We start from the raw sequence: 23888 nt of genomic DNA, 5'->3' as shown, positions 1-23888 counted from the left end.
CAGGTAATATATTTTAAATGGTTTATTAAACTGCAACTTCATCATTACAAATGTGTAATTACAAATATACTGTATTTACAGTATATCCAATACATACATATTCCTATTGAAATTAGGTATATTTTTTACCATAAATGCCATACCATAAATTTACCACAAATACAAAATTACATATAAAGATGTACTTAGGTCCTACTTAAAGTGTCAAAAAGCACTGTAAAGTTTAGCTAACTGCATTTCATATAAATTTAAACTAAAATACATTTTCATTTAATTGCAAACAATTACATGTCCAATAAAATTACATGTTGGCCAAAGTTTAATGCAGCACTACATATTTTAGGGGGGAAATCAATCCCAGAATGCATTGCATAAATAATTTTATTTCAGTTACCGAAAAGACAGATTTCACTAATTACTGGTCATTTTCGAAGAAAGCAGTTAAATCTAATGAAATAATTGTATTGTTTATATATATTTATAAAGTTCTACCTAATATTTGTGTGTTATGTACTTTTTAGGCTTATTAGAGTAACTCCATTAGTCTTTTTCCAATTTTGTTGGATTTAAATGTGAGTGTGTGTTGAGTGGTGTGCAGAGTATGTCTCTAGAAATAATTTCTATTTAGTTTAGATTTGCTCCAGTATATAGACAGTACAAACTAGCTTTTGGATGAGAGTTCTTGTGTGAGCTCAGAAAATCATCAGCTCTGAAGAAGGTGAGCTAGAGCTGAAGTCAAATGGTGGGGTTTAGGAAGTAGAAGGACATACTCGGCTCAGATTGCGTTTCATCTGTCCCAAAGGTGCACAACAAGACTTCCTCTTCCCCCTTCCACACTCACAGATGACCTTGGAGTTGATAGGACAGCAGCCAGAATCTGACAGTCGCAGGTCATGGGAGTAGTTTATGTAATGCTGAGGGACTTCGGTGGGTTATAGTGTTACAGAAGTGAACAAGCAGATATTGATGGCTCAGTCTCAGTTCTGATTGAAGTAGACACGCACCGCATAACTCAAACACAGGATGTGGAGGGATAGCGCTTGGGTCGGGTCAAATCCGCCTCTCTGGACAATAAACGTAAAGACTTGTCTGTGTTCTCTCATCTTATACATTTGATCACATCTGATTGTTCCAATTAATCATTCGCGTTTGGTAGGCAGCTTAAGGTGTAACAGAGACTAAAAGAAAAAGTGAAAACTCCCAAAGAGCCCGCCGCTGACCCCGGGGCAAAGAACTTTACAGATGATCCTCAAAATTGTAATTTAGACTCGTGAAATTATTCTGCGCAAACTGCGGTGCCTAGGGGTGTAAACGAGTACCAGAAAGGGTGAAAACACACAAATTCATCATTCCCAGCATCATTTATCGCCCACTAATATCACTGTCATGTGTTTTCAGACAAACTGTCTCGAGGAGTTTCTTACTGTTCATAATGCAGCTATTGAATAGAAACAAAGAAGCCCATTATATTCCTTAACAACAACTACAGTCAAAATAAAAAACGATGTGATTTTTAAAGAGGTGTACAACGTTACTATAGGGCATTAAAATCATATTTCAGTATGACACTTTTTTTCCTCACTTTCTTGTGTCTACACGTTAGATATTGATAGTTGTTATTATGTGTAATGATGTGTGCATTCATTTAATATCTTAATTTAGGTTAATGAAGAGGTGCATGATTTTAATTAGCACAAACTTTTTTTTTTCCAGAGTTTGCAAAAGTACAATGAAGTTTTACTCATCATCTTAAGATATTGTGAAATATTAGGCTCTTCAATCCAATTATAAGTTAGGAGAGAATGGTATATTCTAGGTTTGTGCAAAAGCAATCATATATTAATAATAAAATATAATCCTATATCAATAATTTGATATGTTGCATCAATATTTTAGATCTTTGTATCAATATATAATTTTTACTGCATTATTAAATTGTATTTATTTAAATATATTTCAATACTGTTTTATAGGAATACATTCATTTTGAACTCTTTTTTTTCTTGATTTTTTTAAATGTATAAGTTAAATTTATGTGTGCAATTTGAACTAAGAAACAATCAGAAAGAAGTGCTATTTTAATATTATTGAGATACTATAATAGTATCTTATGGTATAGTTCTATTATAGTTTTTGTTAATATTCTAAATTTTATTTTTATATTAATTTCATTTATATATATTTATACAATGTTCATGTTAATGTTAGTTAAAGTTTTAGTTATTTTGCTGTGTTTTTGTCATTTTTTTAAAATTTGTTTACAGTATGTATATACAGTTTTATTTTAGTACATCTAGTAAATACATATTATATAGTAAGTTAATCTAGATGAGAAATATTGCCTTGGGAAATTAATAGAAATAAAATAAGTTTTATAAAAAATATTTTATTTCAATTAAGATTTATTTCAAGTAATTTCTTATCTTTTCTTTCTTTCTTTTTATTTTAAATATACCTCTGTTTCAATGGAGATAAAATCATGATACTGTATGTTTCATACTGTACTGAGTCAAGACGCATTGTGATTGTGAGTTGAACAGAGGTTTCAGGACGTACAGAACGGCTTCAGGTTTGCTATTTTGTTGAAGCTTCGACATTTCCCCCACTTCACCCTGTTGTTTGAAATGTAGCAACAGCACACCATTCCCAGGGAAGCGAGGACTAATTCTGTGAAGTGGAATGAGGAATTGCCGTTTGCTTTGACAGCCATGCCATAAATATTGACTCCTACAAAAATGCTACATTTCCTGCAGCCCTCCTGCCGTCTGCACGTCCTGCAACACTTTCCGACAGCTCTGGCCATTCCCAAATCCCAATCCATCCTGTTTGTGTCAGTCAGGTGTCCGAGAGTCCCAGCTGCTCTGCAGACCTGCTGCTGCCGCTGCCGCCGGCACCATGTGTGAGCCGCCAGGTGCTTTTCATTTCAACCTTAACGCTCTCCAGAGACTCTCAGAGGGGTTACGCTAGGTCTCACCTGAGCTAATTGGTCCTTCAGGGGGAAAAGTGTGAGAAGACATGCTATATTGCTTTAGCCTTCAACTTCTTTTGATGGATGGCTGACATGTAAAGGTCTAGACAGGTTGTGTGTACATGCTCGATGTTGGTATAAAATAGGTTTGATCTTTTATGTGGCTCTGATGAAGCTGCAGGAAGTACTGCAGCATCTCTGTACATCTTTGAGCTTTGAACAAAACATTTGTGTCTGACACATGCAGTGTGGCATAAATCTGTCTCAGAAACGTGACATAGGAAACTGAAAATTGTACATTTTCACCAAAAATAAAATGTTGGTATAATAAAAACCCAATATAAATGGGTTTCCTGCCGTGTAACATGCTATATTACAACTTAGTTTTATTTTAAACATTTTATTTTTTTTTCAATGTTTTATTATTATTATTATTATTATTTTCAAATGTATGCATTCATATTAACTCATTAATAACTACATTGAAAAAACTATTCTTGCTTGTCTTATTTTCTGGTAAAAATCGAAAAATATTTTTTAGAAAAAAAAAACGAATTGACTTGAGAAGCAAAACTGCACAAAAATAATTCAAATGTTTAACAAAATATAGAAAATAATAAGAAATAATGGGACAAGGAATAAAGAACTATTGTAATTATTTAATCCTCAGTACATTAAAATTAATCATTTTAACAAGTTTAGCTGTTTTTATTAAAATAAAATAAATAAGAAAAAACAATTAAGTGATTTTTGCACGCTAAAATGAACTAGCGAACTGAAATTATTTAAAACCTAAAAGAAAAAAAAAATGCAATTTCAAGTAGCACTTTATATTAATGCAATAACTAACAATGATAAATACATTTGTCGCAGTATGTATTAATGTGTGTTGACATTAGTTAATAAAAATGCAACCGTTCATTTTTAATTCATGTTAGATCAGGTCCATTTAATAATATATTGTATACACACACACACACACACACACACAACGTTTGACTTTAATAATGTATTAGTAAATATTAAAATTACCATTAATTAATATACGCTTTACAAGTATTTTTCCTTGTTAGATCAAGTTAACTAACGTAGTTAACTAATGTTAATAAATCAAACCTTATTGTAAAGTGTTACCCAATTTGATAAAAAATATATGGTAATACATTTAAAAATAATATTTCAATAAAAACAAATCAACTACATCAACTATCCAAATACACAAGGCATGCTAAGGTCATTATCAGCAGAGCTGCTGATTTCATTTATTTGTTTATTCCTGATTTTATGGTACACTTCGATCTAGGTCTTGTATAACACATCTGGAATTACGTCAGTCTCCAACTTAACCTTCACTGAACCACTTCACATAAATAACCACTCATCAACTGGATTTTTTGTATACACCGTTTTGTCACACCATAGAGGTGAACGCAGCTGAAATACACGGCGGAGCGAGTTTAAATGCCCTTCAAATGTACTTACAGTTCACTGAGGAAGTGCAGGTCGTGGAAAGCGTTGGGCTGAATCTCACTGATGTTGTTCATACTGAGATCCCTAAAACCAGAAGAAAAGAGAGAGAGAAACAGAGAGGTCAGCGGCAATGACAATCATATCAGTGTCAGACATTTTCCTTCAGAAATCAAGAAACGTACATTAAGGAACATTCTCAATGTTGAAAATAGTTGGGCTGCTTCATATTTTTTTTGGAATTTTAAATGTTTTCTTTTTCTTCAGGATACTTTGGTTAATAGAAAGTTCAAACAAACAGCATTTATTTGAAATAAAAATACCTTTACTGTCACTTTTGATCTATTTAGTTAATCTTTGCTTAGTTTTAGCATTATTTTAGTATAAATTGAATGATTAATTTGTTTAAAAATTGTACTAATCCCCAACTTTTAAATGGTAATGTAAGTCATATTATAAATATATGTACATTTCATAAAAATAAAAATACATTGCATAAAAACCAAAATGTCTTCATAATCAAACATGAAATGTATTACTATAACCATGAACTGCACAGATCCAGCAATATGTCAAATTACTAAAATTAGACCCAATAAAGGAAAATAAATAATTATGTGTATGTGTAATTATGTGTTATGTGAATGATCCCATTTAAAAGTTCATAAGACTATGGTTATACAGTTTGCATTTTATTACTTATTTAGCATTGTTTTCCCTGCTAATCAGACCAGAACTGTGACTCATTTTGGAACAGTTGAAAACCACTGATTTGTTTAATTAAGGTCTGCATGTTGCAGAGAAATATAGTGATATTTAGTTTATGAGTTTATGCTTGATTAGTTTATGAGTTCATTAATTTACCATCATGGCTCCATGGTCACATATTTTACCTTTCCTGTAATCGCTGGAGCTTTAGACACACGCTCATGATCATTGATCAACAGTACGATATTCATTAAGCTTTAAATGCAATCAAGATGAAACGCTGCACAATATTGATTATACTAGAGTAATTATGAGTAATCCAACACAGTAGATCTCACGTTTCAAATGAAAATGAATCGGTTGGCTGGCTTCAAAAACACAGCAACAATACGACCCTTGATTACGACATGTGAAAATCTGGCCTTGTGCTTTTTATTATTATTATCATCATGGATGCCTCTCTCAATTTCCAGTTCAATTAATTAATGGAGTGCAGAGTTTGTATGTGCTTATTACTTCAGCTGTGCCAATATCATCTAATCAATAGTGTTGATTATAAACCCTGCCTGATCTAGACAACACCTCCAGTCAGAGACCTGGACAATCTCTGAAAAATGAGAGGCTCTGGCTTTGACAGTTTCTTCCGAAGGCAGCCAAGAACCCTCTGAATGAAACATGTGGACTCTCATATCAAAGAAAACCCACACCTGCACATTTTACCATCCATCAGAGAGGAAGAGTGGAGAGGAGAGGAAACAAAAAACAATAAAAGAGGAAAAACGTTCCACTCTGAATTATTGTTCAACAGATGTAATTTCCTCTCTGGCGCCAGATGTTTCTGCCTTGGGTCTATTCAAAACAACCTGATCATCTATTATTTTTCACTTCTAAATTTGACCATCAAGAGACATTTCGGGCTCAGGTACACTCTTAAAAAAAAAAGGTGCTTCACGATGCCATAGAAGAACCTTTTTGTCTAAATGGTTCCATAAAGAACCTTTAACATCTGAAGAACCTTTCTGTTTCACATAAGGTTCTTTGTGGTGAAAAAAGGTTCTTCAGATTACAAAAAGGTAAGAAAGAGATGGTTCTTTAAAGAACCTTTGACTGAATGGTTCTTTGTGGAACCAAAAATGGTTCTTCTATGGCATCGCTGTGAAGAACCTTTTGAAGCACCTTTATTTTTAAGAGTGTATATCTCTTTCTTTTCAGTCTCATATTTTACGCATCGGCCCTAGTGTGTTCTGAAGTCTTAAATAACCTTTGACCTGTGATGGTTGTCAAAGTTTAACTGATTATCATAGTCTAATTAGCTTTGACCCTGCTGATATTGCAGATATTGTGCAATATCAGCTGTGTTATTTGAGTATAATTTATATACTTTTATAGTATTATGAATTAGCTTTTGTTATCAGTTTTCATTTTTTTAGTAACACTTTATAATAAGGTTCTATTTGTTAACATTTACTTTATTTGTTAACATGAACTAACAATGAAAAAGAGTAATCTCAGTTCATGTAATTGATCTCAGTTAATGTAATAAAAAAAAAAAATTTAATCAAAAGATGTATCTATTAGTTAATTGACCTATAAGCTAACATGAACAAACAATAAACGTTTGTAATTTTTATTAACTAACATTAATACATACTGTAACAAATAAATTGCTCATTGTTAGTTAATGCATTAAATCTTCCCGTAAAACTTATTTTCTTTGAGTTTTAACATCTAACATCTTGGTTTCTGTGTTTGTTTGAATCTTTATTTGTTTGTTTGTTAGTTGGTTGGTTGTTGATCAGCACTTGCTGTATGTGCTTTCTAAATTACATAAACATAGTTGTGTTTTTGTTTAGTTTTAATTCATTTCTATTTCAGTTTTAGTCGTTTTAGTACTTCATCTTAAAATTGTTCAGTTAGTTGACAAGACAATAGTTTAAAATTGTAATGTTTCATTTTATATTTATGTTCAATTACTTCAGCTTTATTTTAATAACCAAAAAAATTTTTTTAATAGTTTTATTTTAGGCAAAAATCCATCAATGTCCGTTTAAAAGTAGCTGCAAAATAATGTTCTTTTTAGCAGCATCATATGACCCCTTTAACGGACCATGTATTCTAGTATATATTTTACATTTCTTATTTGTTTTTCTCCCATCTGCTTCCTTTGACATCCTATTTTAGCTTGTCACTCAGTACATTATCTACCCCTAAATTTAGCATATTAATACATTCATTTTATGTCTGACAAACTAGAAAAAATTCACATGCACTTTAGACATAACCAAGCAAATATTCAGTAACTACAGTGCTTATTTCTCATCAAAAATTATTCACAAGTTGAAGAAAACTACACAATTAAAACCATTCACTTCTTTTAGCAGCTCTGTCAGGTGCCGTTATTATTCTTTCCACCAACCACACACACAAGATTGAGGGATACCATAGACAGCTACGTTTGCGAAGGCAGCGTTTTTCAGCTTTCAGATCCAGCCTGATGGATCTCAGTGGTGTTACTCAACCTACAGGTGTAATAAATTATTCAAACCGAGGGTTGTGTCACTCCAGAAGTGTAACAGTGCTGTAGTGTTGGTCTAGAGCTAAGATGAATCGGGAATGGGCTAAAGTGGTTTTACTGCAAAGTCCTTGAACATCTGAACTTGAACATTTTTAGCAAGGTTTTCATTTAGGCAATGTCGAGTCGACATTGATGCAACCAAATTGCAACATTACTTCATTTGTTGTCCCTGGAGGTCTGGAACAGCCAAGAGGGCAGCTTCTCATAACCGTAGACCACCAGGCTTGAGAAGATAAACTGAAAAGTCTGAAAATATTCATCACAGAGACTTTGATACTTGGCTATTTATTTGTTTTGTCAGCGTGTCAGCCATGACAAGGTGAAAAGCTAATTTGCTGTAGATGGGGCCTGGAAAACTTCACTCAGAAAAAGAAACGGATTGAGTTGACCTGACTACCGCTGTTTTCCACTGACATGGTGGCATGGAATGCAGTCAACACAAACCTGTTAAACTGGAGGGAATATTTGGGTTTTGAACTACTCCCAATATCGCACACATGAATTGGTATTTATGGCTTAATGAGCGTTTGCCATCGAGGTGTTGACGGCTAGCCTACAGCAGCTACACAGGGCTAACGGAATATTGAATCTTTATCATAAAAAAAGATTTATAGCTGTGTGAAACACGTCTCACACCTAGCAGACACATGCAAAATATCAGCATAATCTGTGCACTAAAATAAATATCAAGAAAGGCCCTTTCACACCAAGAACTATAACTATAAAGATAATAATAAAGATAAGTAAAAATCATTCAAAATTTAAAAGACTAGCAGAGTCCACACTAAAAATATAACGATGATGGCACAGAGAAGCAAAATCATTGCAATCACTTTCACAATGATTTTTTAAGGGTGGTGTATGATAAAAAACACCAACAGTCAATTATGGCAGGGCAATATATAGAGTATTAGCAATATTATCGTGACGATTGAATAATCAATATAAAATTACAGAATATTACTATCAAATATTGTTGAAAATTGATTAATGTGCCAAAGTTGGCACATATAGGCAATTTTACTCCTCCTTTATATCTGACGAGTAGCACACAAAGTAACTGTAAATGAGTTACTGACGAGTAGCTGTAAACGAGTTACTGACGAGTAGCACACAAAGTAACTGTAAACAAATTACTGACGAGTAGCACACAAAGTAACTGTAAACGAGTTACTGACTGGTAGCACACAAAGTAACTTTAAACGAGTTACTGACGGGCAGCACACAAAGTAACTTTAAACGAGTTACTGACGAGTAGCACACAAAGTAACTTTAAACGAGTTACTGATGAGTAGCACACAAAGTAACTGTAAACGAGTTACTGACGGGTAGCACACAAAGTAACTGTAAACGAGTTACTGACGAGTTGCACACAAAGTAATTGTAAACGAGTTACTGATGAGTAGCACACAAAGTAACTGTAAACGAGTTACTGACGAGTAGCACACAAAGTAATTGTAAACGAGTTACTGACGAGTAGCACACAAAGTAACTGTAAACGAGTTACTGACGGGTAGCACACAAAGTAACTGTAAACGAGTTACTGACGAGTAGCACACAAAGTAATTGTAAACGAGTTACTGACGAGTAGCAGACAAAGTAACTGTAAACGAGTTACTGACGAGTAGCACACCAAGTAATTGTAAACGAGTTACTGACGAGTAGCACACAAAGTAACTGTAAACGAGTTACTGACGAGTAGCACACAAAGTAAGAAATCTGAAAAAGCAAAAATACTGTTACATATGTATAAACACATGAATTCGAACTGAGAAGAGACAATGGGCTTTTATTTGCTGATGAAATTTCACTGTAATTTCACTAATGTGACCTTAAAGCCCAAAGTATACATCAGTTTTTTTATGCATACTGTACGCTAGCGTATGCATACAGATGAACACACAGCCTTTCAAAGTATACTCTATTTGATAGCGTGCTCAAATGCAGGCGGTTGACACATGCGCTCTCTAAAGCGTCATCTTTGTACAGCATCTGCTCTATTTTTCTCCAGAAGTTATGACCGATAAAAATGTCTTTGTACTCTTTTAAATTAAATTTGCTACAATCTCATAACCCCCTCACACAAGCACTTGTCCAAGCGACCGTCTGTTGTTGTTGCAGTCTCCGCCTTTTTGTTGTTGTTGTTCCGTCTCTTTAGTTTTGTTTTCTACTGTGAAACAGTGGCCCGGGCCAGTGTTGCCACCTTGTGGAAGAACCGATTAGTGGAAAACCAAGTCAATGCGCATGTGCAACCTGTGCATTCAAATTATGCGCGGTTACAAAAATCAGATGGTGCGCATACTATTCTGGTGATGATATTTGCACTCGCACTGTGTGTGGACCCTCACATAACGTGTAAAAACCGAAGTATGCTTTGGCGAGCTGCCTTAACTTTCAGATGCAGTCTCTTGTCTCTGCACTATTGTAATTGGTGTTAAGAAACAAAGTTGTGCTGAGCTTTTTGTGTGAGTATTTCTACTTCTCTAAAAGCGCCACCTACTGTCAGAGAGTGGATGTGGATATTTATTCAGTCCGTCTGCCGTTTCTTACACATTAGTCTGACTGGACAAATCACCTAGCGATGGTTTTTATTAGAGACTGCTGTGTAGATGAGCTTAAATAGTCATCGGCAAGCTTACTTGCATCACAAACTGTATCGCCATCTGCAGGTGGGGTGTCTTAAAAAGATAAGACTGGAATCAGAATGACTTAAGAAACTGATCATTTGTTTTGGTTGTTTATTATTTTATTTTAGGTAATTCTTCATTGACTCTTTAGTTAATTTTGTTATTTTAGTATACAAAGTCAGTATCTTATGTCTTCAGTTCCCTTTCATGGGAACTTCGAACTGCGTCCTCTAGGGGTCGCTATGGGGAACGCCTCGTCGTGACCCGTGTCTGAAGTTGGTGTTTTTTCAATGTATGCTTCATACACGGGTCACGACGAGGCGTTCCCCATAGCGACCCCTAGAGGACGCAGTGTCTCGTTCCCTACTCAGGGAACCATGGTTACATAAGTAACCTGAGACGTTTCACTGTATGATAATAACCCTGTTGTCGACAGTATCTTTCAATATAAACCCACTCCCTCATGTGGTAATCCTTAGTTCTTTCCACACTCATCTAACACATGCTGCTTTTTTATTGCAATAATTACAATTAATGAAAACGACTTTTGTTTTTCAGCCAAATGGGCAATGTTGATTTAAGTCATTAAGAAGTGTAACCAATCTCCTGCTGCTTTTACGGAGAAACTCATGTTCTTCACACTGCACATGCAGCTTCATATTTCAACCACTGCAATCAAGAAGATATTGATTTTCTTTATTGTTTTTTTTTTTAATTAAAGAAAGGCAGATGTGACTGGTTCACAAGAGGTCATACACACAATGTTTTGAAACTAAAGGAAATATCTGGCAACCATGTTTAGGCATTGAACATATGGTTCCTGATGATTAGTTCAATTATTGCTAAGTGTGTTCAGGCAATGCGGCACGTCTGTTCATAACAGTCCCGTCCCCACTTCAGTACACCCTGCGGGAGATGGTATATATCGAGGCTGTGTCGCAATCTCACCCCCCAGCGTTTGCACATGTAGGGGTTTTGATGCACGGCCATCGGAAAGATGATACTCGTAAACGTCAACACATGCAATGAACACTTTACTAGTTTCAAACAGCTGCTGCCTCTCTCTGCTGGCTCTCCCCCTTCATCATACATTTACATGTTATTCTGGGCTTTGTCTTCAACTTCATTCTACAGCTGTGGTGGCATTTTCATTTGAAACATTTGTAAAAATTTAACTCATACGGGGAGGAAATGCATTTATCTATGACTACATAGCAAAAAATAAATAAATGTATGTTTTACAAGAAAATAAATTAAAATTTCAGTACTTCAAAATGTCACATTTAATTAAATGTGTTGTCTTTTCTTTGTAATTATTTGTGGAACTAAATCCATTTTTTCAGTGTATAGAAATAGTGTACATTGCAGTTTGAGTTTTTTGCCGTCTAAAAGCGACTGACAGCATCTGCCACTGCAACTGTAGAATGACTCCTTTATATATAGTGGATGATTAAGTGAAATAGGACCACCTGTGTCCCCCTGCCATGTTTTCATGACTTTAACGCTCTGGACAGAGGTGAAGTGTAGGTTACGAAAGCATTTTTAGCCCTCTAAGGACGTATGACATAAGCCCGGCTAGAGAGAAAGACAGCATGTGTTGACTCTACCAGCATAGTCTGGCGTTTACCCTGTAAATGTTTCAGATGTTTATCATTTACAAAGAAATGATAGTCAGGAATATGTACTGTACCAGCAGACATAGCATATTTGTATAAAACAGTAATCTTTCCATGTAACAGAATATGCATTGATAACAAAAGTTTTTCTGCTAATGCCTTTACATATCGTGTCAATGACACATAGCGTAGGGTGACCATACGTGCCATTTTCCCAGGACGCGTCCTGGCCAGGATTTGTTTTGGCTTTGTTTTCCTGTTGTCATGCTTGCTGAAGGTAATGATCGAAAAGTAGTTTGACCAATAACATGCAAGCATTGTACATAATGGACCAATCATGGCATGTGAGAAGGTGGGATCTACGCTCAAAGCGATGCAATTACGCGTACATATTAGGTAATTATGTCACTTTTCAACAAAAAATACTACTTATAAATTAATATTAAAGTATAAAAGTCAGAACTAAGTATAAATTAGTTTGTTTTTAGTTTACATTAAATATTTTACTGTTTTTTTTTTTTTTAACTTTTTTTTTGCATTAAGTCCCCCAAACTATGTCGTAACCCCTTATTTGTTACACCTACTTACTGTAGGATGATGCATAATTACATGCAACAAACCCTAAACCAAACCCTAATCCTATAGTAAGTGCATGCTGATAATTAATATTATTTCAGTATTGTTCAGTATAATTCATATTTATTCAGTAATTAATATTATTCAGTATTATTCAGTATAAAATATTTCAGGATTTAATTTGATTTTATTTTTACTTCATGCCTAATGTTTTTTTTTTTTCTTTTTTAACAATAAATTTCGAAAAATTGACACTTATGACTGGTTTTGTGGTCCAGGGTCACATATAATAAGTTAATTCAAAGCATTCTATGTTTAAAATGCATTTTTTTAAAAAATTAATAGGAAAAAATGGTTTATAAATAAATGGTATATATATATATATATATATATATATATAAAAGTATATGTTCTAGGACGTGGACAAAAGCAGGGTGTTGAAGGAATCCAGTGCTGAGGACATGACTAGACTGCTCTGCCGGTCGTGTCGAGGCACAGCAACAGAAAGGAGACTTGTAATAGCCATCTTTGAAGTGGCTCTCGAGAGCTCACTCCTTCCGCCAAACCCTGGCACAGGTATGCTTTAATCTCGCCTGCCTCACGCCAGCTCATCATCAAAAGCATGGCACGCTGTTCCGTTTACAATAATGCCATTTACCGTACAGTTTGCCTAGAATCAGTGTGAGAAAATATCCTCTCCACGGCTGAAGCCAAAGTAAAAATGAAAAGTTCAAAATCACAAGAGCGCTCAGCACTTTCCAGCTTCAAACAACATTAAGGTGTGTCAGAAGTTGACAAAGATGATGATGATGATGATGAATTGGATGATGATGATGACTTCGATCTCTGAGTCAGACCTACCACATTAGTAAAAACCTTTGGGGCGAGTCAACTGCGAAAGAATCAGTGTGAGAAAATATCCTCTCCACGGCTGAAGCCAAAGTAAAAATGAAAAGTTCAAAATCACAAGAGCGCTCAGCACTTTCCAGCTTCAAACAACATTAAGGTGTGTCAGAAGTTGACAAAGATGATGATGATGATGATGAATTGGATGATGATGATGACTTCAATCTCTGAGTCAGACCTACCACATTAGTAAAAACCTTTGGGGCGAGTCCACTGCGAACAGCAAGGAAACTTCTGGGAACTTTATTTGACAAATGCAAAATTCCTGCCGAGGAGCATAAGAATATTTTTAAAGAAGAAAGGAAAGGGGAAAAGTGGGTGAGACAGATGCATAGATTAGGAGGCTGTTTGGGAGAAGTTGATACAGTCTCCATGGTGAGAAACCTCAAGGCCTTTTCGGGTGAAACAAAGTGTGGAGGTCGGAGCCATGCTTCAATTCATCATTCACTCCAAGTGAACGTAAAGGCATATCAGACAGACCCGGGGACCCAAAACAACAGTCTTAAACTTTGCTCAGAAATTGTTTCCTGTAACCTGCGAACAATTCGCACACAAAGGACAGCAGACTGATACGTTTGCGCCGCTTTGTTTGATGATAAGGCCCGTGCGAGTGTTCATTAGAGATATTCTCTGTCTTTCTCAGCCTCTTGATGACAGCCGGCCATTTATCAGCACCACTGGAACAATCTGAGCTTTGTTGGCACACTTCCTGTTTTTTGTCTCTCTTCCATGGACGCTCACTAACTCGCAAACACTTTCCTATAGGTCAGGGGCCAAAGCTTTTCAAAGACCAGCTTCAGACGAGACCACCCTGGAGAGGAAGGAGTGATTGAAGTTAAAGCTTCACAACATAACGTGCGATAAGGCAAAAATCATAGTTGCCCTTTAAAAGACAGAATGAGGATAGGGGTTCCTCTTTGTACAATGGAGCAGCAGGCCATAATACTCCATGCCTGAGTGCACAATCACACCTCTCTCTTCAGCACATCGCTTCTGCTTCATGGCCAGGGATTTTAATTTTATTACATCTTATTTTAGTACATTTGTAAATATGTTTTTTTTTCATTTGCTTATCTTACTTCATTCACTACACTTCAGTGGTTATTTTAAGGATTTATTTACCACCTACTGACCAAGATTTTTTGCTATTAGATTTTTATTGCATTATTTTATTACAATTTGTTACATTTCTATCTCATCTTATTTTATTTTATTTTTAACTTCTCTGACTTTATGACCAGCGGTTATTTTAAGTGTTTATTTATGTTTTATTTTATTACATAATTTTATCACATTTATGTCACACCTATTTTATGTTTACTTGGTTTTTTAGCTTCTTGACCAAGGTCTATTTTAAGTATTTATTTTTTTATATATACTTCTCTCAACTTTTCAATGAGCAATGCGTATATTTTATTTTATTGTGTTGCATTTATATCACATTTCTTTTATTTTTACATTTTTTTTTTATGTTCTCATACTTCATGACCAAGGTGTATTTTAAGTATTCATTTCATTTTCAATTTTAACTTAACTTAAATTGTACTATTTTATTAGCACTTCATGACCAATGGTCATTTGATTTATTTATAGTTTTTTAATGACATTTGTTTTATTTTTGAGCAATGCGTATATTTTATTTTATTGTGTTGCATTTATATCACATTTCTTTTATTTTTACATTTTTTTTTTATGTTCTCATACTTCATGACCAAGGTGTATTTTAAGTATTTATTTCATTTTCAATTTTAACTTAACTTAAATTGTACTATTTTATTAGCACTTCATGACCAATGGTCATTTTATTTATTTATTGTTTTTTAATCACATTTGTTTTATTTTTTATGTTTTTTTAAGTTCTCTCACGTCATGACCAAGGTGTATTTTATTTTATTACACTTACTGTATATCACATAAATTTTTTTATGTTCTTTTTTTAATTCTCTCACTTCATCACCAAGGTGTGTTTTAAGTATATATTTCATAACTTCTTTAACCCTAATGACCAAGGTATATTTAATTTAACTTTATTTTATTTTAATCATGATACAAACTCAAAAATTTCCACAAATGCAACAGTGAGCACCCACATTTTCAGTCACAATTTGTAAACATTGTGAATTGCATGATCAAATCATTAACAACAGAATAATATAAAAATACTGACTCGAAGTCTCTGATTATAAGTATGAAATATAATATTGTAGTGTATTCAAATTTTTGCAATACAAGCAATATAGTTTGAGAGTGTAGGGAGACTTGAGTTCAGAGTCCAAATTATGTAAACTATGCACTTGCGCCACTATCCACCCATTTATGAATAGACACTAGTTATGCTACAAAATGGCATAGAATGGTGCAGAAACATGCACACCTTCAATAACATAATTTGTAAAAGAGAGAAGGCATTTGTTGGTGAGAAATGTTATTTATTTCCTCTCTCTTCGCTCAACAGCTTCAATGAAGGATATACAGAGGATGTAAATGTTGTTTTTCCGGTGGTCCTTGACATCTCCAAACTGTTTGACCTCTTTCTCTTCCTGACTATTTCTATCCAGTCCCACCCACCGAGCTACTACATCTCCCCAGTATCTCTCTTTCTGTCTGTCGTTCAGCATTTTCTGCTCCATTCATACACTCGTCCTCCTCCGGGCTGGCAGACCTAATCGTCCCCTTCGTCACCCTCCGACCTTAAAAGCTGACATGTTTGGGTAAACATTACACAGTGCTGTGAATCCTGAGCCACTGGTGGAAAGCCACAAGACAAACAGGCTGTCCTCAGGTGCTGCCGTCCTCTTCAAAGCGCTGGATCCCATTCAACAGCTCTCTGTCGTTAACACGGCTGCTCTAGTCCCGCTGTTCTTCGGTTAAACCCAAAAGAGAAAAGTAGGCCCCTCCAGACATATCCGTCTCTCTCTCACACTCGCTCGCTTTCATTTCTCTTTACGCAGGTTGTGGCTTCATTATCTCCTGTACTTTTTTCTTCTTGCCAAACTCTTCTTAAATCATTTACTCACCCCATGTCGGGCCAAACTTGCATGATACTCTCTCCTCTCTATGTTGAACAAAAAGTATTTTGAAGAATCTTCATGCAGCTATTTTCCATAAACTTCTTGACAGTTATACAGAACCCTGCATTAAATAAATTAAAATGACAATGAATTCGTACAACATGGCCACGACTGAACTAAAACGTGGGAACAAATGAATAATATGTGCCCACAAATTAATAAATCATGGAAATGAATTCATTCTGAATGACACAAAAAAAATAAAATAATTAAAAGCACCATAAAAGTAATCAAAATCATTAGGTCTGGTTGTGGATTAGCAGTTCATACACTAAGAAAAGAAGTGTTCCAAAAAGGAGTTTTCATAGCAATGCAATAGAACAATCATTCTGATTCTAAAAGAACCAGTTCCGTTCTTAAAATAACCTTTATTTTTAAGAGTGTAGAAAAGAATTTGGGTTCACTGACTCAGTCATCCAGTCCAAGTGGTTCTTGAGTAAAAGGATTAGTTCATTTCCAGATTAAACATCCATTAAGACCCTAAAGAATCATATCAACTTGTGGAAAATGGGCATCCTGTGACCCCTCCCTTTAAGTCGAGAAGAAATTAAGTTTTTTGAGGAAAACATTCCAGGATTTTTCTCCATATAGTGGACTTCAATGGGGACCAACGGGTTGAAGGTCCAAACTGCAGTTTCAGTGCAGCTTCCAAGGGCTCTACACAATCCCAGCCAAGGAATAAGTGTTCTAGCGAAACTATTGGTCATTTTCTAAAGAAAATTTACATTTGTAAGCTTTTTTTATACAGCACAAATGCTCATCTTGCACTAGCTCTGCGATGCGCGTCCGTGACTCCATGCGTTAAGTAATCACGTTGGAAAGGTCATGCGTGGTTAGTTCTTGTCTGCGTACTTCAATTAAAAAAGATAGGGTATGCCCAAAAACTCATACATCGTTGTTATAAATTTTTTTGTAAAGGGCGTTTGACTTTCTTTGCATGTTCACTTTGTAAACAGTGGGTCGGTGCTTCCGTCTACGTTACGCGTGACCTTTCCAGCGTGATTACGTAATGCGTAAGGTCGAACTAGTGCAAGAAGAGCATTTGTAGTTAAAAAGTATAGAATTTTTTTAAAACATTTTTTTTAGAAATTGACAGATCATTTCTCTAGATATGATCCTTATTCCTGCGTTGAAATTTGGACCTTTGAACTCCCATTGAAGTCTATTATATGGAGAAAAATCCTAGAATATTTTCCTCGAAACCCTTAATTTCTTTTCGACTAAAGAAAGAAAGAAAGAAAGACATGAACACATTGGATGACATTGGGGTGAGTAAATTATCAGGAAATATTTATTCTGGAAGTGAACTAATCCTTTAACAGCCCACTGCATCACACAAAGCTGTTGTTTGGCTTCGGGGGACTTTGAATATGGCGCTCAAGTTGTGCGAACTACCTTTATGGTGCTTTTTTCAATTTTATAACTTAACAGATGTGGCAACTGTGAACAATTTAAAAGAGATGCGTGAAGATTCTTCAGAATTTTTACTCAAACAAATAACAGCATATGGGTTTGAACTGACATGAGGTTTAGTAAACATTGACATAATTTTCATTTTCGGCTGAACTATGCCTTTAAATCTTTTACATCCCTCATCTCAAAAGTCACTGTGTTCTCAGGCAAGTCTTGACACGTGTTCCCATCAATATCAGCTAATAAATACAGGAAAATGCTAGTGAGAACAGGAATGATTTTGAGCGCTTGCTTAAATGGCTTTGATCATTTAAAAGGTGAATTTTGAAGCAGGTGCCAGAATGGATTTGAACAGGAAATGTTTGCAGAGTGATCCAAAAAGAAAAACTCTTGAAACTGGAGTGTATGTCAATTATGTAATCGACTGAGGCGAACTCGACAATGAGAGGCATACGATACCCTGACCCAAACTGACGGAAAACTGTGGAAAACTGAGAGAGAAATTTGGTGAAAAGAAAAGAACAACAATATTTGCCCTTCCTCAAGTCTTGAAAAGGCCATCTGGCTTAGCATTCTCCTCACACAGATTCACAATGACACAGGAAGGAGGAAACAATACTCACTTCCCCTCCTTCTGTTTTCCTAGAGACATGTTTTTCTTTTACATACTGTCAAGCTTCCTGAGCTCCATATTCTGTCTTTTGTTGCTCTGAGTGGCCTCCCTTTCACTCACACACAATGAACAAGAGGACACTCTTTCACCTGAGCGAAAAACACAAGGCGAGCGCTAAAAAAAAGAACAGGGAGGAAGAAAATGAAGACAGAAAGAATGAGGGAGGGAAAGACGCGTTCTCATTGGACGTCCTTTATTTTCCGTATACCACAAATGCTTAATGGTTTAAAAAGAAGCAGAGAGAGAGAGAGTCAGATGTCTGGGTGGCTAAATTGGATGTTTAGTCTGTGGATGCGTCATGGGAGCTGCGCTTTATACTTCTCTTACCCTCGGGGCACTGCTAGGATGTCATTTGATTTAACACACACACACACACACACACACACACACACGCACGCACACTGATAGAGCTCAGAATTCCTGTTCATCATTATCTTCATTGAAGCCTTGCCGCCTATTATGAGATCTAGATTAACCTTACTCTTTTTTTATGACACCATCCTTTTTAAGTCCATCTGAGATGAATAACTGTCGGTCGTTTCGGCATCACTTTGTTGAATTTCCTCAATAAGTTCGCGAAAAGCCACCTTGGCTTTGCGGAGCTTTCAAAGAATTAGGCCCCGAGAGGATGTTTTTGTGCGCTTTTATAAAGCACCAACAGCAAACAGAATTCAGAGAAATTCAAATGTGATACAAACACCAGTATCAGAGGGTAAGCCTACACAACATGCACTTTAACACAGAAGGCTCTCTATATCCCAGAATTCCCTCTACCTCCCACACGGACACAGGCAGAACAGACATTGTTCTGTTCCGTCGGCATCTTTTTGCATATAGACAAAAGATGACGTCGTTTGGACTAGAGGCATGAGTCAAAGGTCATACCATTGGACAATCCTCACAGGAAGTGGAATGATAGTCCTACTTCCTCTGTAGAGACACAGAAACGTTCACAAAAAGTCTGTTCATGCTATACAATAACTTAGCAGCCTTTGACCCACATGCATGGCAGTGGCTTTGTAGCATTGGTTTGAAGCATCCAGCCACAAGTGGACTACATTATCATGTCTATTATGTGTATTGTTGCATTTTATTATTTTACAAGCAGTGTTGAGGGTAACGCATTACAAGTAATGTGAGTTACGTAATCAGATTACTTTTTTAAAGTAACTAGTAAAGTAACGCATTGCTTTCAAATTTACAAGAAAAATCTGTTACTTCTTCAAAAAAAAGTAACGCAAGTTACTTTGTTTACTCGTTTACTCATTGACACCTCTTCTGTCCCGTGTTGAGAGAAATTATGAGGTGCAGAGGCACTTCCTGCAGCCTGAGGCTTATTAATTTCACTTTTGGTGCAAGGGCCTTTACAGTTGTCAAAATATAACTTTTGGGTTTTTTGTAGTGCTGTCAAACGATTAATCGCGATTAATCTTATCCAAAATAAAACATTTTGTTTACGTGATATATTTATTATATATCATGTAAATAATTTTATTTTGGATGCGATTAATCGCGATTAATCGTTTGACAGTACTAGTTTTTTGTAATTAAAAACAAATAAGAAAGCCCAGCTCAGGTGACAAAAAGGTGTAACACAAAAGTAATGTAATGCATTACTTTCCTTTAAAAGTAACTAAGTAATGCAATTAGTTTCTTTTTTATGGACTAATGCAATATTGCAATGCTTTACGTTTTAAAGTAACTTTACAGCTACTTTACAGTTTCTTTATTAAATCATTTACTGTAGTTAAGTTCATTTTTGAAGGAGAGTGATGTCCGATTCGTGAACAAGCTGGCTCTTTTCAATGAACCTGTTGAATTAGTTCATAAATCGCACTGAATGATTCAGTCGTGAATCAGACTGATCCAATTGCAGCTGTTCATGAGTCAACAACTCACTGATTCAATGATCCAGTCAATATGAATGCGTTTTGCCCCACGTGATGTCTAAATATTTGTCACTGCATATTTACACAAATGTAGTTTTATTCTCATCTTTAATGTGCTATATGGTATGTTATTTCACTTGTTTGTATACCTGAATTATCAGTAACTTAAATTGATGATTTAGGATAATTAAGTTTAATGTTTTGATGGTGTAAAATAAGCTTTGGTAATAAAATAAGTTTTCTTATTTGCCAATCAATACATATTAAATATCTGACTAATGACGAGTCTGACTAGTGCTGGATAGAATAAATAATAAACATGGTTCATTGATCAGTATTTTTTTTAAATATTTAAGTATGTAAAAATCTGGTACTTTTTTACTTAAGTAAAACTGAAAATGAGTACTTTTGCTAGAGTAATATTTTATTAGGCCATCTGCGATACTTGTTTTGTGTACTTTATCCACCTTTGTTGAAGGCTAGTAAATGCAAAGGCATTTGAATATTGTTGTTTAAGTGAAGGTTTGCAATTGTTCTCAAAATCTAATGAAAATACCTGGATTATAACAGAATTCCATCACTGATTCTTTCAAGAACTCTTAAAGATCATCTTACCCACAAAACAAAGTCTTTGGAATCTGAGATGACAGTTTAAGCATCTCATCTGCTATTTAATGTGCGATTCTTACTGATTTGTAATTTGGTAAGAAAGAACTTCTGGACTCTGTCTGAACCGCTTGCCAGTTGCGCTGTTGCCACATTGCGGCTCTCTGAAATGAGACAATGTGTGTGACACCTAAGCCTCCGCCAGTGCTCTCCATGAGGACTCTATTTAAAGTGCCTGTGTCCTTCGAACAATCTCCATATCGGTTTCTCTCCCTCATTTTCCTTCGGTCTACAAGGGCATGGAAATAATGCTGCCTCATTTAAGAGCAAGGCTCACCATAAAAATAAACTCTTTATAAATACAAAATACGTTTTTTTGTTTTGTTTTGTTGTATACCAGTATAATTGAATGAAATAAAATTAAAACTTGCATGCAAATCCACCATGAAAACATCATAAAAACAAACTACGCATTATATTCCAAGTCTTCTGAAGTCATGCCTATTATATTTGTCTGAGAACAGTCCAAATTTTTAAGTTATTTACTTTAAAGAAAAAAAAAAAGAAAATCTCTCCTTGCTTTCATGAGAGAAGTAGCAATGTCAGATTTGTGAATGAATCATACTTTTGTGAATCAATCATTCTTTTGATCTTTAATGCATTGGTTGATTTGATTCTGATTCACAAAACCAGTTGGAATGATTCATTCATGAATCAGACCGATCGAGTGAAAGATTTTAAGTGAATAATTAATTTCGGTCGGTTTGTCTCACAAAGCTGTCCTTTGACTCCTCAAGACTTGAAATAAGAGAACAAGCCATTTGAGCATTTCTATGATACTTATAGAAATAATCAGATTGTTTACTACACAATTATCATAGGCAAAATAATTCACAATAACAATGTTCCATGATATAATAAGACATTTTCTAATAAATTAGTCAAATTCATCTTTAACTTGGTTTGTGGCCATTGAAACATACTTAAAGGGGTCATAGGATGCTGCTAAAAAGAACATTATTTTGTGTATTTGGTGTAATGAAATGTGTTTATGAGGTTTAAAGTTCAAAAAACACATTATTTTCCACATACTGTACATTATTGTTTCTCCTTGGTTAACTCTTAACTTTTATAAAGAATATCTCTTTGGTTTTGAGACTTTCGTGTTTGCAACTTTACAGATCTTCTTTATGCACCAAGAGCTTGTAACACTCCAAAGAGAAAGGAAAAATTGAAATCGCATCATATGACCCCTTTAAACTACAAGTGTTGGGAGGCTGAGAGAGTGTTTGTGACCATAAATGTACAAAAACGTATATGAATTCACTGTTGATTGGCACTCCCTGCAGACTAAGATGTCTAATACCAGCCTTTTTACGCCTTTTTAGTCATTTTTTAATTAAAAAAAAACTCCCATACTCGCAAAGAGCTATGCTTTTCGACTGTGCAGAATGTCTCGCTTTCGCCTGTAACCTCTGACCTTTTCTCCTTTTTTCCATTATACAACAAATGGCAACCAGCGTTAAGGTGCAATACTGCCATCTATTATGTTGAAGAGTCAACCGGCTAGTTACTGGTGCTGGGTTATTATTTACGACATATGAGTAGTATTAACATAATAATAATTTTTCATTTTTAAAATATCAATTGTGACACCCCTACACTCTCAGAAATAAAGGTACAAAAGCTGTCACTGGGGCGGTACCTTTTCAAAAGGTACACTTTTGTACCTAAAGGGTCCATATTGGTACCTTAAAGGTACATATTAGTACCTAAAAGGTACAAAAGTGAGCCTTTTGAAAAGGTACCGCCCCAGTGACAGCTTTTGTACCTTTATTTCTGAGAGTATAGTTATTCTACAGAAAAGCACAACCAGCATAGTCTTTCTGTTTTTGTGTTCCAAAAAAGAAAGAAAGTCGTACAAGTTTGGATTGACATATGGGTGAGTAAATGATGACAGAATTCTCATTTTTGGCTGAACTTTCCCTTTAATGAGGACATTTCAAGAGTCTTATTCCCCTGCTCCATCCCAGGACCCCTGCACCCAACCTCTCCCAGTCCTCCACCAAAAACGCATTCCTCCACGTCTCTCGCTGCCTTTGTTGGCTCTAAGTGTCGCTGTGATCTCCCGCTTTTCTTCCCGCCTGCCGTTGTCTCGTCACCGCGTTCTCCTTTTCTCTGCCGTGTAATCCTTCCTTCCATAGAGTGGCATTAGCACAGGCACTCTTATCGTCTTTGATGCTACTGCAGGGATTTGGGCAAGCATTAAGTGTCATTAACGCTGGGACTATTTATCACCTGCCTGCCAGCGGATCTGGCTGCTGCTGGAAGAGAGCTTTGAGCAGGCTTTACTCACCACACTTGGCCACAGATCTGAGCCCTGGATGGGTGGGAGGGGAGTTTACGGAGAGCTGGGCCCTTGCTGCGTGTTGACTGCGGCCTGCCACGTCATGCTAAGCATGCTGACAAAGTCGTCTATTGGGTTCGAGATGTACCGTACTCAGGCAAATGAGCGTAGAGATTTGAGGAAATACTTTGAGAGCTAGGAAATGGTGTTAAGATGTCTATATAACTGTTAAAACCAGGCTGGATAATGAAAATTCAACCACAAATAAAAATGTGTGTCCAATTGTCAGTGGAAGCTCCTTCTTGTTCACTCTAGAATATTTAGTCTTAAAATGAAGCTTTAAAGCAATAGCTCCTCCTGAAAATTATTTATTGAGTCAATATTTATTAACTCTCATGTCATGTAAATAATTATGTCTCTCTCTATATATATATATATATATATAT

The 23888-nt window shown here is 35.5% G+C and overlaps 1 protein-coding gene across 1 annotated transcript in view; it reads right to left on the bottom strand.

Moving 5' to 3' along the window:
* The window catches only part of lgr6 (leucine-rich repeat containing G protein-coupled receptor 6), an 81739-nt gene that overhangs the window by 39965 nt on the left and 17886 nt on the right, over window positions 1-23888 (bottom strand). Inside the window, exon 2 of the mRNA XM_016560748.1 lies at window positions 4451-4522. Within this exon, the coding sequence (XP_016416234.1) occupies window positions 4451-4522 (72 nt within the window). The remainder of the gene's footprint in view (window positions 1-4450; window positions 4523-23888) is intronic.

Source organism: Sinocyclocheilus rhinocerous, unplaced genomic scaffold, assembly GCF_001515625.1.
Source record: "Sinocyclocheilus rhinocerous isolate Xijiao unplaced genomic scaffold, SAMN03320098_v1.1 scaffold980, whole genome shotgun sequence".
Classification (NCBI taxonomy): Eukaryota; Metazoa; Chordata; class Actinopteri; order Cypriniformes; family Cyprinidae; genus Sinocyclocheilus; species Sinocyclocheilus rhinocerous.
This window is presented reverse-complemented; position numbering and strand designations above follow the sequence as displayed.